Consider the following 18,014-nt stretch of genomic DNA (forward strand, 5'->3'; position numbering starts at 1 on the left):
TTAGAGTTTGCAAGCCCTTGCAGTTGTCAGTCTCTGAAACAAAACCAGAACAACACAGAGGGAGGACAAAGGTGTTTCCACACGGAACCTTTTCAATTTTTATGCTGAGTAGCAACTGCAGATATAATAGTGCACTGGCAGTGTTTCAAATGACATTTTATTCATATAATTTTGCCCTTGTGACTCTGATACTCCTGTCTTTTGGCAGTATCAGTGAATTGTATTTACCCAAATTAAAGTTTCAGTACTCACTCGCGGACCTTTAGAGGCCAGCTTCTTGCACCAGCCTTCTGAAGGGGCAAGCACCAAGAAAGCAGTTGCATACTGGTATTCTTCCCTATGCCTGATGAATATCTACTCTTTGCACAGCCACACAGAGAGTCAGGAGGAACTGTATACTGAAGATGGGCATGGAGCCACAACACTTTTGTCTTTTCCCAGGTCTCTGGCAAAGATGCTACATTTAGCTAGGCAGTAAGTTTGAAGGACTCAGATCGAATTAAGACAGATTCATAGATGTTTGTCGAACTTAGCTCCTTGGATTTGTGCTGGTATGACAGAGCACAAGGACACACACACAGAAAGATTCAATCTCTAAGTAACAAGAGTGTAAAACCAGAACGCAAAACAAAAACAAAACAAAGCAAAAAAAAAAAACAACACAGAAGCTGCAGGCCATTAAGTGCAGCAGGCTAACTGCCCCCTGCTTCACAATAAACAGGCTCAGCAAGTCTACTTTTCCAATCTAGACAGCAGGCAACTGCAATGGAAAACCATCCAATGGCAAATTTTATAGTCTCTGGCTGTAGCTTCTGTGTAAAAGAAGGAACTTTGATGGCAAGGTGCAAAAGTGAGCCACACCTTTCCAGTCTGCATCTGCAGAGAGAAAGGGTCAACGCTAACGCAGACCAAAACAGCCTGCACGTGCCTCTCAGCAGAAGGGCACAGCTAAGCCCAAACATAGAAAGTGCAGGCATAAGCATACTATTATGATTGTTATCTTGAAAGCAAAAGTTTTTAAGTTCCTTTCATTGCTGCACAGAGGATCCATCTCTTCCCTTTGGGGAACACTTAGCAAAGACCAAGCAGAGCAAATACTGTATTTCTGTGCCTTGTCATTTACGAAATCAGCTGGATACAAACATTACAGCAGGCAGCCTGTAGCTACCAGTGACTAAAATTGGTACTTGACTGTGAGAGGAGGGCAGCAAAGTAAAGGCCATTTCTTTTCCTCCTTCTGTTTCTCCGAAATTGACTGTCACTTCTAAGAAGTGTTTAGTTTTTCTGGAATCTCAATAACCTCCTTCCCTAGTCCAAACCCATATCAACTATTTCCAAAGCCAGATACTTGTACACTACAGGAATTCACATGGCATACAGCATACTAAAATGGCTGCTTATGCTTGCATCTACTTTTAAAAATAAAATACTCTTGCTGAGGCATTTGGCAAAGGAATCACTAAAATAGAAATGAATAGGTAATTTTTGAGTAAGACAGTAGACAAATTATAAATATTAAACATTTATTATTTTTCTCATCAGAAGGTTGCAAGATTAAATTCCAAACAATAGGGCAGATTTGTTTGTTTTGTTGCTGCTGGGATTTTCCTCATTTCTTTTAAGGGGAAAGAAAGAAGAATGAGACACTGGCATAAAGATACTGCCAGAAACAGTTCAAATGTAGATTAATTTCTTTCTTACCATTACAATTCCCATGCTGACCAGCCAAGCTAAGTCTTATCCAGTTAAATAAAGTCTGCTTTACCAGTTTCTTGTACATCGCTGAACAAGAATCACGGTCCCTTTTCTTCTTCTTTCTCCCTTCCCATATAAAAACAGACCAAATATAATGACAGCCTCGTAGCAACAGTAAAAGCCTGGAGAAAGCTAATAGGGTAACACTTCATAAAAGTTAAACCTGAACAGAACGAAAATGAACAAAAATTAACTTTCATGATCAGCCGTGCACAGTGCAAAGAGGTATCCAGTAATGCAGCTCACCAACTTTTTTTTTCAGCTTCCTGTCACAAATACAATTTACACATCCACAAAAAGATGAAAGAGGGGAATAATATAATCCGAGAACACTTTACTTTCTGTTTTAAACTAAGGAAGGTGAGCTTTTAAACAGGAATTACCAACATCTTATAAAAGTCTGTCATTAGAGATATCCAGGAATGGGAAGTGAGTCTTGCTTCATAACAATTGCTCACAATGGGCCAAAAAAAATTGTTAAAACTACCAAAAGCCAACAGGAGAGTCAACATGAGCAGCACCAGTCGTTTTCTTTACTGGCACTGCTTACACAGATGAGCAGACTGAACTTGGCACATGCAGAGTCCCATCATTTCTGTGATCTCGTCTCAAGCAGAAGGCAGTAGCTGCGGCTTCTGGGCCCATGGCTTCCTTTGAGCAAGTACATTAGAAGGTGATATCTGCAAGACCTAAAAGAAAAGAAAGGGTGGGGGCGTGGGAGGAGAAACAACCGTTTATACCTATACCACCCATATTTCACTATTAAGATGGACACAGAAAGTAGGATGCTTTGAGGTTTGTTTTGGTTTTAAAACAAATACTAAAGATTTGGTGGCAGGAAAGGAAATTAGGAATCAAGTTGATCTGCAATTTTTAACTTTTTTTTCATCGCAATTCAGCAGTTGATTTGAATAAGCCAATCTGAAGGAGCACTGAGGTTATCTGTGGCAGAAAGAGCAATACAGGCTGTTGACAGAAGTCAGAGTCTGCTCATGGAATTAAGAGGAGAAAGCTGGGACAAGTACCATTAATGAGGGCAATGAGTTCACACTGGATAAAGAAAAAGTGCTTTAGACTGAGGCATGCCCAGGCATTACACATTTGATTGAGATTTGCTTTTTCTGACTTCTAAGGTACGCTGCACCATTTAACCTCAGTACGCAAAATTGTCCTAAATACTTCTCTAATCACAGCAAAGAATAATGCTGCAGATCCCAGGGATGCTGGCTTCTATGTGTAGGTGAATTTGTTGTGCTTAGCTCCTCCAGAAATAAGTCCTGCAGTACAGTCATCACTTTGTAGCAATCAGAAAACAAAGGAAAATTGTGCATTTCTGTAACTCAATACTGACAAAGTTGTAGGATTGAGGTCAGCTGACACCACCACAAGCTAGCACCTCTGTTACAGCAACAGCAATGGGATACTGCAGATCTCGCTTTACCAGCATTAAAAAACAAAGGAACATCTAAAAGGGTTAATAACTTCAGGGGGAATTTCTTCTCCCAGGATGGAATACTTAAGCCTTAGATGGATGTAATGGGGACAGTGCAGAAGACTGGACTAAGTAGCAGAAAATTATTTTTATGTTGTCAGGACACCGTGATTTTATATACTGTGTGCCCATATGGTACTTTACGTTCATAGGATTTGTAATCCTTTCGATTAGCACTGATAGTATAAAGCAGGCAGTTATTTAAAGTAACCCATACGGCATCTTTCAGTATAAAAATTCAAACTCCCCTGTACTGAACAGGCTTGAGTTAGGCAATTTAGATGCCTATACAAACCCTCAGGAGACAGTGGAGAAACAGTCCTTTGTCACCATCTAGGAGGTGTTCACAGCCCCAGAGAAGCAGAACCCATTCCAGCTACAGGATACTTCTGTCATACATCTGTAGGATATAGTCCCCGTCTTTCCATGTAAGATTTCAATGTGAAGGGTCAAATCCTAGATCTTGGAGAACATTACCCAGGTTACTGCTGTCTTTTGAGGCCCAGCAGATGCAGTAGTGCTGCATTAGTTGTTCAAACAGTTCCTTTTCATCTAGGAATTCAAGTTCTTCTATTCTGTGGGAACAAAAAACCTGTGATTTAAACTGGAGTATCAGGGCAGTTTTTAATGTACACTTCTTCACTCCAGAGAATTGAAAGGCATAGCCAATAAAGCAGTTATCTTTACAGTAAAATAAACATATTTGTTCATAATGAAGATACCACCACTGCTAGGCTTTGTCGTCAATGTATGAAACAACGAGACGTTTTTAACTTCCAATCCCAGGAATTTAATGTTCCAGGATTAGTCTGTGTAATTTCTCAGGAATACCAGCATTTCTCTTCTAACCCCTCTTACTACATGTATCTGGTCTTGCTGGATTTATGTAGAGATAGTAGTTACAGACTAATGGAATGAGATTCTTCTTTAGCAAAGGATAACAGCTAACAGTCGAAGATAGTATTTTCTCCACACAATCACAACAAGTCCATATTATGTCTTGGTGAGTGATGGGTACACCAGTGCAGTTCCTAACAACTCTCCCACATGAGCTCATGACAAAACACAAACCAAATGGTACATATAAGATGTGAGGATTTTTTTCCCTAAAACGGTCTCTACCAAGGATTTTTTAATGTTTTCCACTTCACCAAAGCGAGAAAACCTCTCCCAAGCTGTCCTTGCTTTAAAGAGTTTAACATGGCGTGCTCCTCTCTGTGTCACTGTAATTAGCCTAGTGTCATAATTCCTATTTAAACAACCTATGATTTTCAGTTTTACCCGTTCAGTTCCATAATTTGAGAAATCCCTATATGTAAATATTTATTTTGACCAAGGGGAGTTGCTTAGCTAATTCAAACAACAGGTAATGAACTGCTCATAGCAATTCACTTTTCACGTTACATACCTAAAATGTTACTCACTAAAAAAAATCCCCCTTTTTAGCATTTCTTTAATGCAAAAAAATAACAAAATCAATGCAGACTACTGACCAGTGCAAACAGCCTTTACTTATACCCACTCTGTACTCAGCCGTGTACAGACCCAGCAATCTAGCTCATGAACATGATATGAAAAGGAAGGAAGAACAAAACTGGCCATTTTCCACCCACTTGTAGCAGAAAAAAACAAATGGTAAGTAATCTTACGTAGGCCTACAAGACTGGAGCAAACACATGGATGTCATCTCCGCCTTGGGGACATGAAAAGTGGATGCCTGTTCCGAATGTATCCTAGGACTCCGCCTCACCCATCTGGTGTTGTGGAGGCTGGATGTTCACAAGAAACATCCTGGGTACTGTAAAAACACAGCACTTCTGTAGCATCTTTTATCTGCAAATTTCTGTCATGAGATGCTTTAAACCTCACCGAAATAAATCATTACCACTGGCAGCCTACTCCTTACAGAGATAACCCTCTGGATCACTTGTGTTGCTCTAGGCGTTATCCTTAAGGCTCTGCAGAAACCTCAGACTCGGACACGTTCTGCCTAGCTAGCTAGCATCTGCACACAGCTACCCTCTGATATATGAGGGGATCCCGTACTACACATTGGCATAAAGTGTTTTGGAAATGGTGTGTGAAGATGACTTTTGGCTGCAACCGAGCTACCAGCAATACCTTTTGACATCAGCCTGTGGCAAAAAGCTGTACACTTTCATCATATCAATGGCATGTGCATTTTCCCAGCCATTTAACAGCAATCGTTCCCTCTGTAAAACAAACAAGGAGGACAGTTTTCAGAAGACTCGAGGACATGATACCAGAAAAGTTTTTCCCCTTAAGGATTTTGTAGGGCAGCTACTTGACCTGTTCTTTGAAGAGCTGTTATACCCTTTTCTAAGAATCTGCTGCTAACCTCTACTGAGAGAGCAGTGGGCTAGATAGAGTTGTGCTCTGATCTACTGCAGTTTTTGCACAATTGCAGAAGCTAACTGGTTATCTAGCAACCACAACATTAATAGCAGGGAATCCCTGTAAAGCAGATGGAAAAGGGTTTCCTGTAGGTAGCAGTTGCCCCACCCCAAACCTGCTTCAGTCACTGCTCTGAGCCTTACAGTGTACACAGAACTTGCAGACAAATAAAGTAAATTTGCTATCAAACACACCCAGAGCTCTGTGCTCTATTACCTGAGCTTCTAAGGATCTGCAGACTTCCACTCCAGCCAGGTTACACTGTCGTCTCTGCAAGTTCTCAATCATGATCTGTCCAAACCGATCCGTCATATTCACCTCAGGTAGAGAATGAGACAAAAGTGTTCCCCCTTCCGAAAAGAATGTAATCGCAATGAAAAGCAGTAACTTGGTTAAACTCTCTAATTGTCTGTCATAAAATGCACAGGATAACTTAAAAGTAAATTTCCCATTCTTACACTAGGTCTCATTTCCCACAGCCACAACCTCCTCAGCTATGTCATGTTTACCACTGAGTGCTGGTTTAATGATAACAATACTACTTCCCCTGTGGGCACAGGGACTGTGCGCTGAAAACTAACTCTGCTTTAAGTTGTTCACAACCTGGTTTAGCTCCCTCGCAGTGACTTACAATACGGAAGATCCTGTTACTAACTCCTGCAGCTACCTAGTTCCCTCCAGGCAGCGTTTTACTTGCACACAGAAAAGCTAAGTTCATGCTGATATGATTTTTGCTCCCCTTTGCCAAACACAAGAGAGGTGATTATCTAATGCTATGAACTCATCGCCAATATTCAGCATCATTTCATTTAGCTCTGTCTTATCTAAACTAATATTCTATGGTTTCACCCACATATGGATTAAGCCTAGCTCTTTTGGTTCAATATAGTCCAGCAAATCACCTTTCAGAACAGTTGTATATTCATTACAATGAGATTACAGATTGTCAAGATACCACACGTTAACACAGAACTTCAGCAGAACCTGTTGTCTATAGAAAAGGATATGGACAACTCATTTTACAAGCAGAACTCCCACTCTGAGAACAATTTTTATGTCAATAATGCAGTTCAAAAAATGCCATTTTTGTTTTACCTGCTCATAATTTATAAACATCGTCACTGGAAAAGTGCTTGCTGCCCACTTTAGGAGATTTGCAGATTGTTGGGGTGTCATGTAAACCAGCACACACTCTGCTATCAGAAGCGTCGGCAAACTTTAAAACAAAAACCAAGAGAATCACTTCTAGTAAAAGAACAAGAATTATTGGCAAGTAATTTCATGCCCCCCAAATTCTTAAAAGAGCTCCGCTATTACGAACTAGACATTTAAGACTGAATTAAATCACTTCATCAGTTCGACTAGAACTGGGTTTTCCAGCAGCCAACAAATTAATCACAGACGACTCCCCTGGTTCCAGAACTGAGATATTAAGAAACGATCTCTTTTAAGCGAGCCATGCAATGAATACAGAAGAATGTGTATCCTGTAATTGATCTCTGAACTGTGACAGCAGGAACTGAAGTGCATATTAAAAATCATTTTGGAGAAGAGCCATACCCTATAGACACAATCCACGCAATTTTAACAGATCAGCAAAATTAGGATTAAAGTACAAAGAGAAAAAAGAGTTTTTCTCTTCAAAAAAATTTTAAGAACTATAATAGACAAATTTGTTTGATATAAGTAAAAAAGCTTCATGTACTAACATCGATCAAAATACAATCTGTAGTTTGCACTTTGTCTCTTCCTTCTTCCATCCACAAAAAACAAGCAAACAAAAAAATAACAAATAAAATCCACACCACCAAAATAGACATCTACGTGAGTAATTTTTCTTGGAATTAGAATTTTATTTGTTAAAATCAACAGGAAAAAGAAAAGTCAATAGAAGCAGGAGAAATTCCACAAGGAGCAGCAGTACAGACAAGCAAGACAAGATTTCAGAAGACGAAAATGTAAAGATTTAAATGGCAGTTTGATACATTCTGCTTTCCCATATGCTCTCTCCCACCCATCCAGATAGCCGCTATTTATATATATCTTATATTTGAAAGGTATGTCCATCATCTGCTTTAAAAACTTAAATCCTGGCCCTTTCAGAAGCCTAATGCTTGAACAATAAAACGCTAGACATTAGCTTCCAGAGTTAAGTTCTCAAAAAACTCCATAGCAATCACTTTGCCAAAAGGTCTAGGGAACAATATAGGTTTTAAGCAGAGGCAATAGAAAATAATTACAAAGATAAAAGTCTAAAAAAAATAAAATAACATTGACAGAATTATTCTTCTTCATTTTCTTCTTCATTTTTCCAGCTAAGCTCCTAGAAATCTTGACTCATGCCTATAAAAATAGGGCTGGAAGACCTAGGTACTGATCTAGGTACTCCCATAAGTCATCTTTAAAAAAAAATACAACTGAATCAATAAAAACTCCACCCTTAAAAAAACCATTCATGATATTTTGATACACAGGTGATGAAAAAGCTGTTTGCAGGAGGGACCACAGAAGGAACAACTCTGCAGTAGTTCAGTTAGGCTGCATGAGGTGTCTGCACAATTCCTTCTGCTCAAAGGGCTCAGGAAAAGGTAACCATGGAAATAGCATAATGAGAACTGGATGCAGATACCGTATGCCCAAGCCTGACTTTACTCTCACCAGTCTGCTTCCATACGCTCTCATCAAAAAAAACCAGTAACAATAAAGAAACCTTACTGTATGTCCAGGTTATGTTTCTTTAGCTTTTCCTCCAGATCTGATGAGAACCGAAGATCTGCTCCTATTATGGAGTAACGACTGGAGTCTAGGCTGTGAGAATCTGCAAGTTCAAAATTTGGAAACCAACAGTTACAAATAAGAGGTATGCTGAAATTATAAATTAAAATATTCATCAACATATGAATACGAAGTCAAAGTTTGATCTGTTATACCTAATAATTAACTGAAAACTCTTCTTTTAAAAACATTAATTTCCCTCATACCAGATTATTGTGGTTTTCAGATTGTGTTATATTAGCATCAGACTCTGCCAAACACCTTATCTTCTACTCTGTAGCCACTATAATGCAGACAGGATAACCTATCCGTTACCATGGTTTCAAGGAATGCAGAGAGGAAAAAAAGAATGAAGATTAAATGCAGGGGTTTTTGCTTTCTTTTTAGAGTCTTTTTAGACCACCCAATAGACTTTTTACTTCCTTCACTAATTTCTGAAAAACGAGACTAACAATGTTTCAAAAATTAACAAGAGATATAGTTATATAAACTAACAATACATACATTATATAACATCTATGGGTATCAGACATGTTTGGGGGCCAAAAAAGTTAGTTCAGCCTTCTCGTATGGTCTAGCAATGGTATTACATGCGAGGAGTCAAATTAGAAAAGATATTCTGAGATGTAAATGTTCAGCCCAGGATACAGTGGTAAGCAAGCTTCGATAAAGGTTTCCCAACGCAAAGTGGGAAATAATACTAAAGCCAGAAGACACTTGCTATACTAGCAAAGCTGTACGGAAGCCAGTAGCAACATGAGTATCTTGCCATTGGTAATTGTGACAACCAGTTGCAATCAACTCAGCTATATAAACCCAGCCCGCAGAGAAAGCACTTCACGAGTCCAGTATCTAACCCACTCTTAAAGAAGCAAGGTTCTGTCGGAATATGATCGACTGCTCTTTCGTGCTTTAGCTTTAACTCAAGAGCTGTACTACTGGAGTGAAGATGGGAGGACAGAATAGCAAGCAACTTCCCCTTCCTACTGTTTCGATGTCCAAGCAAACAGTAAAATAAGTAAGCTAAACAGTAGGGAGAGAAACAACAAAAAAAACAAGAACAGAGTTTGAAGCGGTCTCGTAACAGACAGCCAACATCCATCTGCAGAAGCTGTCACTTGCTCTGGCACAGCTCTGCCTGGGAACCTGTGGCAGAAACACAGCGCTTGAGCGGCAGTACAGGAACAGATGTCAAGAGCTGGGTGAAAGAGAAGCCGAGTGGCTGAAGAGACAGTGTGAAAAAGGTTTTCCATTCTGAGAGAGGAAAAATATGGAAAAAAACAAAAAGCAATTCATTGAATTAAACAGTACTTCAAACATTCTAGAAGAGGGACCTCCATTTAGTTTTCAAGAGACCAACTCTGAAAAGGCTCTAGAAAGCCACAATAATTGTTTTTCTAGCAACATTTCCAAACAAGCACAGAGATCAGAATGGTTCGTGCAGAGTTACGGAGAGGGGAAGTTGTGCAGCAAGTGGTTCGACATTTTCAGTCAAGGCTTTTTTCTATGTGCGTGCTCTGTAATAGCTTTACTGCTTCCCACGCCCTTCTCTTTAAGTTATGGTATCAAGGCCATGATAACGGCACCTAAAGAACCTCACCACGCACAGGAAAGAACTCAGATAGTGATTTGTTTGCTTACCAGAGATACAGCAAAGTAAGCGTCAAGCCATCACAATTAGTATGAAATTAATGCCATCTTCTTGTCCAGCTGCACTGATGTGGACGTACTGGTACATTCAGTATGACCAGAAATACACTGCAAGTCTTCAACTGACCCAGCAACGGACGTACCACAAACACCTCACCAGAGGTGGAAATAAGCGTCTTTTGCTCATACTATGAGTATGAGCTTCTGTAACCGAAGAACAGGAAAGAACAAAGCCTCTCAAATTGTAGGTTAAAACTGTCCTTTACAATGGTTCAAATTTCATCAAAATTACTAACATTGTTTTTAACATGCTTGTATACACCATGAACCACAGGACTTCAGCTATGCCTTGACAGGGCAGAAGAAGGGAAGGCCAATGTAAGCTGGCTGATCCTCAGTGCTAAGCAAACATTTACTTGTACTTGGAGATGTGGGCTGGGGGCAAGTGAAACCCAACAGCCACCTAACCATAGCCTGGTGATTTCAAGTTATCTACAGGACGAAGAAACAAAAACAAAACAGTTTTCCTCAAGGGTTATTTGGCTCAGTGGAAATATTCTTTAAACCTTAAATCAAAGTATGCCTATGTCTTTAAGAATGCACAGGACTCAGCAGCAGAAACTTAAAAAAAAGTGAAGAAAGCTGATGAGGAACGGATTCTCTTCTTCTCTTCAAAAGCATTTTACACCAAATGCAATCACTTTACTTCTGTTTCCAGTATCTGGGCTGCCTGGTTCTCCTCTGGTCCATTCAAACAGAACATACTTGTTTCTCCACACATTTCCCTGCCAACATCCCTCAACTCTCCATTGATGGCTGTTGGCAAACACAACCACAGATGAAAACTGAGGCAGAGCTGCACACACATCATACAAAAGTTGATACAATTGCTAAAAATTGTTCATTTGAAACATATCTGACAGCACCTCATTAAATATCTCCATAATTCATATATGTCAACATTTATGATCAATACTTTTGGAGGAAATCTTAGGGAAGGATATGAAATCAGCACAAGTTGATTTCAAAACGCAAAAAGAGAGGTGGAAAAAAAACATTTGAGGAAAAAGTTTCAGCCAAGCCTTTTCTAAAATTCTGTGTAAGATTTTCTACCAGCTTCTACCTTTGGCCTATAAATGGCACAAAAAATATCCCCTTATATATAAAGTCAGAGATGAAGAGATCAAACTTAACTAGGCAAAATTCTTCAACATTTTAAAATCCAACTGACAACTGCTCCAGCATTTCACATAGAGATAGCAGACACTCACTTATTGCGAGGCAATGAAAGCTGATGATAGCTGGAATTGCCATTGTTCCCAGCCTGGAGGCCAAAAGTCAGAGCATGGTCATAAATGCCCCAGAAAATAACGTGATCCTACTTCATGGTCTTTGGCACCAATTTCTACTTCAGCATATAGCTTGATGTTCTAAATATGAAAATTTGCAAATACGCTGCTACCCTGACCAAGCAGCGTTGGTGCAAGTGTATGTTACAATAGCTGCCTACCTACAGAGCAGCTGAAAGAGGAAAAAAAAACACTCTGGTAGTAGTCATGCGGTATTCACTGATTTTTTTCTTATGAACAAGAAGTTTCTTTTTAACTGAATCAAATTTTTGGTGCTTAAAAGAAATAAACATTTTTCTTACTATAACCTCACTCCTCCAAAGGCGCCTCCCACAGCGAACTCCCCGCAGATGAGGGAGATGAAACTCCCCCCACCGCTCCAACCCAGCCCATCAGTCCAACACAGGCTCCTCGCAGCCTCTGTGTATACTTCTATTATCTGCGTCACGCATAATACATTTGGCCCTGATCATACCACTTGCATGTAGATTTTCTGTGATTTATGCCACGAAAGTAACAAAACAAGTAGTTTGAATTAGCCATCACTACAGCTATTGAATGGTAGCACGATTTGCTTATATTTACCTTTTGACCTTACTACAATAAAGTTTCCCTTTACAGAAACATGCTACCAGCAAATAAATGTTCTGTTTTATGGTGGCCCTCAGACACTCACTCCCTATCTTAATTTGTCTACTGAAGCAGCATTATAGAGTCACAGGAGCACGAAGCACAGCACTTACAATGCAAGAATTCAGAGTTTTCTTTTCTTAATCTCTTCTCAAATTGCTCTCGAATAACTTTTCCTGAAGATTTTCCAAGAGACAGCATGCAGGATACTATTCACTCAAACTGTTTTCTTCACGTTCATTTTCATGCTAAGTTATCTCTGGCAGCTTTATAAACAACAGCTTTACAACAAACCATGCTGCGGGATCACAGGCATGAATGACGCAGTGTTTGTTTCACTTGGGTTGTTTGTAACTACAACATCAAAAGAGGGTATATGTCAAAACACAAAGAAATTTAGCCTGTCCTGCAAGAGCAGGATCACCCTCAACACAAGGCATGCAAATCACCAAGACAGCAACACCCCTGATGTTTGTGTTGGGTCACAAGTGAAGTTGGAAATGTAGGAAAAAGCAAGTTAAAACAATCAACTCCCAAGCTGGACAAGACAGGGTCACAAAGTGTATGAGCGACACAAAGGTAATAGTTCATTGAAACATAATTTGCACCCGCAAGGCAGCAAAATGTGGAGTACTAACTTCCTGACACTCACAACAGCATCATAAACCAGATAGAATCACTGAACTTTGAAAACAATTTAACCTGATACTGCCACAGCAATGTCAAATTACTGCACAAATTCACTGCTTTCCCCTGGAGATCTGACATTCCCTCGGAAATGGCAAAGCTGTTCAATGACAAGTGTCATCTTGTTGCATTCAAGGACAGAGGCCACAAATATCTATCCCTGAACTGCAAGCCTTGCTGCCATTTCTTTGTAAAAACAGCAAGGAGAAAACAAATGTTGCCCTGAATCCAAAAAAGCACTAGGTTCCATGAAATGAAAACATTTAGCGTGAGGGGAAAAGCAGTAAGAACAAGAGTCACGTCAATGGATATTACAGCAACTCGAGAAATGAATTCCAAAGCTTCTGAAATTATTCCTTGTGCACAAGAGACAGTGGTGTGGATCTGATTTACGAGGAAAAGGAAAAAAAAAAAAGGAAGAAAAAAAAGAACCAATCACCAAACCCAAGATTCAAAAATCCTGAGCAATTTCACTATCTGGAAGTGCTGTTTCATTATGCCCTGTTTGCCCATCACAACCATCCTGACAGTTACGACTCCCAGAACACAGAGTTATTCTAACAGCCGTATAAGGTCACACTCTGTCAAGTTCCTTTAGAGCTGTAAGAAAGATTTAGGACCAGGCAAGATTCATCCGACTGATTTGTCTGCTCATTCTACACCCTCTTCTGGTGTTACTTCCACGTGAAGCAGTTCCATTAATGCGTCCTTAAGAGTTCCCACAGGGATTTCACTCAATCTCATCCGTGGTTACTGAGTGCCAGTCCAAGCTGGCATTCCACAGAAGACTTTCGCTGTCTCCAAATATATGCAGGTACTGTGCTACAACCCAAAGGTCACACCATGGTAGCACCTACACCAACCTGGTTACACTGAAATTCCTACTCTAAAGCATTTAATGCCCAGCACTGAGAAAGAACAACTTTAAAGAAATAAGCCACTCCAGTAGGTTCACAACTGCAGTGACCTGTTAATTAGCAGGTTTTGATTGCAATACACTGCTGCAACTTGATAACTTAGCAGTAGTTTTGCTGTACGAGAAGTATCTACAGAGCTATTCAGTAACACAAACACTATCAAACCTTTCTGATTAGCTTTGTATTAATGCCTTTTTAAGAGTACTTATGCAGCATATCTCATTGTATCACACACTTACAAGGTCTCCTACCGAAACACAGCGGTACTTAGAAGCCCTTTTTCTGAGACAGTGCATTGGGCTTTCACCTTTTGAAACCTGAATGACCAGCAGAGAATCCTGACATTCAAATGACATCTGAAGTTTTGCTAAATTACAGCTCTCTAATATGCAGCAATAAAATGTTCATGGTATGCATAAATATGCAGTTCAGTCAGCGTGTGGCAGTGCTCTTGATCAAAGTTCACGCACTAAACAAGCCTTAGAGTGAGCACCTACAGCATGCCACCGGCAGCATGAGCGCAACTTCTCACTCTCTCTCTTTAGAGGGCTCCTTCAAGCCCTCCAGCCTCTCAGCTAGGACTGTGCCTATTAAAAGCACTTGTAGATTCACCATAACAGGAAACACGAGACTTCCAGCTCTGTTTTAGAGTGACACCTGCTAATGCAAACTAGCTGGCATCATAGATGCAGCTAATTACTGCTCCTCCTAAGTGGTCCAAAAGCAGCTACAGTGCAGTATCTGCAATTTGGGCACTGAAAACACAACTCAACAGAATCCATTTTTTTTTTCACGAATTTAAATTATAATCTTGACACAAACCTAATGTGGCTGTAAGCCAAGACAGTAGAACGATATAACACCAACTGAGTGTAATATCCTCTTATTTAAATACCCAAGTATAACAAGTGGCACCGGCTCCTGCAAATTGACTTTGTAGGCTGTATTACTTCTGTGAAGACTGCTAAATGTAAAGACTTGTGCTCTTAATGAGATGGAAAACATGAGGAAAGCACTGAGATATTTTAATCAAGTATATCTGACCATCAGTAGCATTCTTCCTTTTCCGTGACAGAGAAGAAAATGTAAGTTAACTGACATACAAGAGAAGAAAAAAAACAGCAAAACTTTCCGGCAGAATAAAACCTTTTCAAGAGAAGACATTTCTAACATGACACAGAGCAAATGGGCAGGATTTTATAAGAAAAGAAAAAAGCCTCTTTTCCCTCCCAATTCTCTGTCCAAACAGCATTTCAAGCATTAAAAGCCTGCCCACATATCAGAACAAAGTGATCAGAAAAGTTTTAAAAGTGCTGCAGTACATTGCTGACTTATTTTAAAGATGACTCACCTATTAGAAGAGAGTCCCCTGAATGGGATTCTATAATAGGTTTTGACAGGGGAGGTTTTGATCTGTGGGAAGAAGGAAGAAGCATCTCTGAGCAGTTAGGCTTGTTTAACTCTGCTTCCAATTTTTTTTTTTATATATTTTTTTTAAACACGTGTTAAAAAAAACAACAGACAAGAGAATACCTCTGCCCTCTATTGGAAATAAAAACATCTGCAGGTTGGACTTGCAGTTGAATTTTATAACCAACAACTCTTATGGTTCTGAGGTACTCTTTCAAGAGAAATCCAGACACTCAAAGTATCTCCACAAGCCTTAATTTATTCATTCAAACAGAATATTCAGGCACAGTACCAGCTATCCTATCTAACTGAACATGCAAGCCTGAAAATTTATTATGTATTCAGTATTAGTAGAAGAGACTTAATTGCCTGTAATCATCCTGAGGTTTGCCCTGCCCCACTACATTTTACACAATTAAGAATAAAGTCTGCTTGCCTTCCTAAAGTTTCCACATAGCAACTTCTCCAAATTGAAACAGTAGTAGAGCAGTCTCATGTACGACTTGCCTGCACAATCAAACCCTTATTCTAAGTCATGGAGTGTGAAGAGTTCCTCAGAAGAGAGGTGAAATAATTAAAATTTATAGCTTCCAATTCACGACATTTAGCTAAATTATATCCAGTATCATATCGGTAAATGCGAGCAATATACTTACTTGATATTATGTATTTTTCTTGCAACTATCATTGGAAAATCCACTTCAAAATATTTTCTAGGGAGAAGATTTTCATCCTGAGAATTGGAGTAATACCATAGAATTAGGGCCATTCACATTTCACGTGCACACAATAAAAGGACACAGGACAAGGAAAGTGAAATCCTAGCCCTAAAGAGGATAGCAAAACATTAAGTTCATGGTCTGTTCCCTGAAAGTCCTCTAGAGGTCAGCTTCATGTCACTTGCTTTTGGGTGAAAACAGCCTCTCCTCACGGGCTGCAGTTTAAAGATACCTAAACTTATTCTAAGCTGAGAACCGAGGCAAACTAACCAGGGCAGTCTGCAGACATACACACCTCCACACTGTGCTGCAGAACGCAGCACTGATAAGCCCTTGCAGAAGATTGCTTCAAGCATCCACACAAATCTTTGTCTTCAGCTGAGTTCATTACTCACAGCTATCACTTACCTTTAATCTCCAGAAGAGGGTATCCATGCCAGCACCAAGATTCACGATTTGACAGTTGCATTCTGTTTTCTTTAGAAAGGCCTTAAGCAGATAACTGACCCCATGAACACGAGCATAATAACCTGTCAAAAAATAAATATATTAAAAAATATTAAAAAATATATATACATTTAACTACTATTTTAATATAATACTGGATGCTTAACATAGAGATTTTTAGGTAACTTTAGAAACTGTTAACTCTTTTTCTTTTTTTTTTTTTCCAAAAAGGTGTTTCTTATGAAGAATAATACATTCTTTAATATAGCTAAGGGTTTTATTTTTTCCTGCTTTTACTACCTAAATCGGATGCATAGAAAAAATACCATTCCTTGGGTAAAGAAAGAACAGACCAGATTAATTCAAGCAGTTGTGCACACTTAACTTTTGCAGAGGCCAGGGCTGACATACTCTGCTGTCCTGGGTCAAGTCAATATTTTTGATTGCTTTGTACAGCCTGTTGCACGTTAACTAAGAGACACTCCATTCAGAATAGGGAAAGCAAAAGATAAGAGCTTTGATTAAAAGAAAAATAACTGTAAGGTCAGACACTGTATGCAATTTTACTGTGCAGGGTACTTGTCTCATTCTTTTGTCTCATTCTTTTACGTATATCCTGCGCTCCATACATGCGATATATGGAAGTTTGGTTTGATGCTCTCCAAGGTGAGGTAAAAATACGTTTGTATTGTCTTTGTGTTTATATGCCGACTTGCCTCTATTGATTTCAGGTGCTTTTCTTTCTTTGGCTTGTCTGACAAAACACTGGATGTAAGGGTCCTCCCAGTAGCCAACACTTACAGCAAACCTGTCCGACAAAGGGAAAAAAAAAAAACAAAATTATAAAGTAAGGCCAGCAAGATTTATTTGAAAAGAAACAAGCTGAAAAGCCCGCTGATGTGCATGCCTATGTGCACGCGAGGTTTGAACAGCCTGGTGAGCGCGTGGAGCCATTTCCATTAGGAAGTTACAGGTTGCCAAGCTAAAACATTTTGCCTGTTGCCACATTAAACAAGCCACTTTCCAAGGGCCTTTGCGCTACCTCATGGCCTGCCACAGGCGAAGAGCCCAACCTCCAGCGGTTCCTCCCTGAGGGCCCAACAACCGGCACCTGCCTGGCTGAAGTCTCCCAGCCCGCACGCACCCGCGCTGTGCTGCCGCACCGTGCTACCCCGCGGGCCGCCGGCGTTCACCCGTGACCACCGTGACACCGCCGCCTTGGCCCAGCCGAGCTCAGCACCCCGGGGCGGGCGGGGTGAGCTCCGAGTAGAGCCCCCCGGGGGGCTCCCCCCGCAGCGGCGGGGCACGGCCAGACCCCGCAGGGCCAGCGGTGGGGCCCCGCAGGGTGGGGGCCAGGCCCTGCGGCGCCCCCCGGGACGGGTCCGGGACGGGTCCGAGCGGCTCCGCTCCCCCTCAGGCCCCGCCCCGCCCCGCCCCGCCCCGCCCCGTACCGCTTGCAGACGGACGCGTCCTCGCACGTGCCCCGGACCGCCTCGTCCGCCTCGTCGGGGCCGGCGGCGGGGAGGGGGCCGCGGGCAGCGGCCGCCATGGAGGGCGCGAGGCGAAGCGGGCCCCCCTGCCGGCCCCTGCCGCCGCCGCCCGGCGCGGCCCGCCCCCCGCCGCCTCTCATTGGTCGCCTCCGCAGAGCGGCATGCCGGAGCTCGGGGAGTCCCGCCGCGATTGGCCCGCGGCCGCGCCCATTTCCACAGCACCCAATGGGAGGGCGCGGCCTGCTCGGCCCCGCCCAGGAAATGGCTGCGTGCCTCAG

General features: G+C 41.1%; 1 protein-coding gene across 2 annotated transcripts; it reads right to left on the reverse strand.

The window, feature by feature from the left end:
- Positions 1–1,506: 1,506 nt before the first annotated feature.
- Positions 1,507–17,849, reverse strand: LCMT1 (leucine carboxyl methyltransferase 1). 2 transcript variants are annotated; one of them, XM_035563472.2, is made up of 11 exons: positions 17,698–17,849; positions 16,963–17,054; positions 16,208–16,329; positions 15,737–15,813; positions 15,022–15,083; positions 8,378–8,480; positions 6,758–6,878; positions 5,879–5,980; positions 5,369–5,460; positions 3,725–3,822; positions 1,507–2,444 (listed from the first exon to the last, which is right to left on the reverse strand). In XM_035563472.2, the coding sequence occupies exons 1-11, from the start codon at positions 17,793–17,795 to the stop codon at positions 2,422–2,424; spliced, it is 990 nt and encodes a 329-aa protein (XP_035419365.1). In that variant the 5' UTR covers positions 17,796–17,849; the 3' UTR covers positions 1,507–2,421. The 2 variants fall into 2 exon arrangements, with proteins under 2 accessions (XP_035419365.1, XP_035419366.1); XM_035563473.2 differs by lacking the exon at positions 17,698–17,849 and adding an exon at positions 17,289–17,525.
- Between the last annotated feature and the right edge of the window lie 165 nt (positions 17,850–18,014).

The sequence above is a fragment of the Cygnus atratus genome, chromosome 15, assembly GCF_013377495.2.
Source record: "Cygnus atratus isolate AKBS03 ecotype Queensland, Australia chromosome 15, CAtr_DNAZoo_HiC_assembly, whole genome shotgun sequence".
Lineage (NCBI taxonomy): Eukaryota > Metazoa > Chordata > Aves > Anseriformes > Anatidae > Cygnus > Cygnus atratus.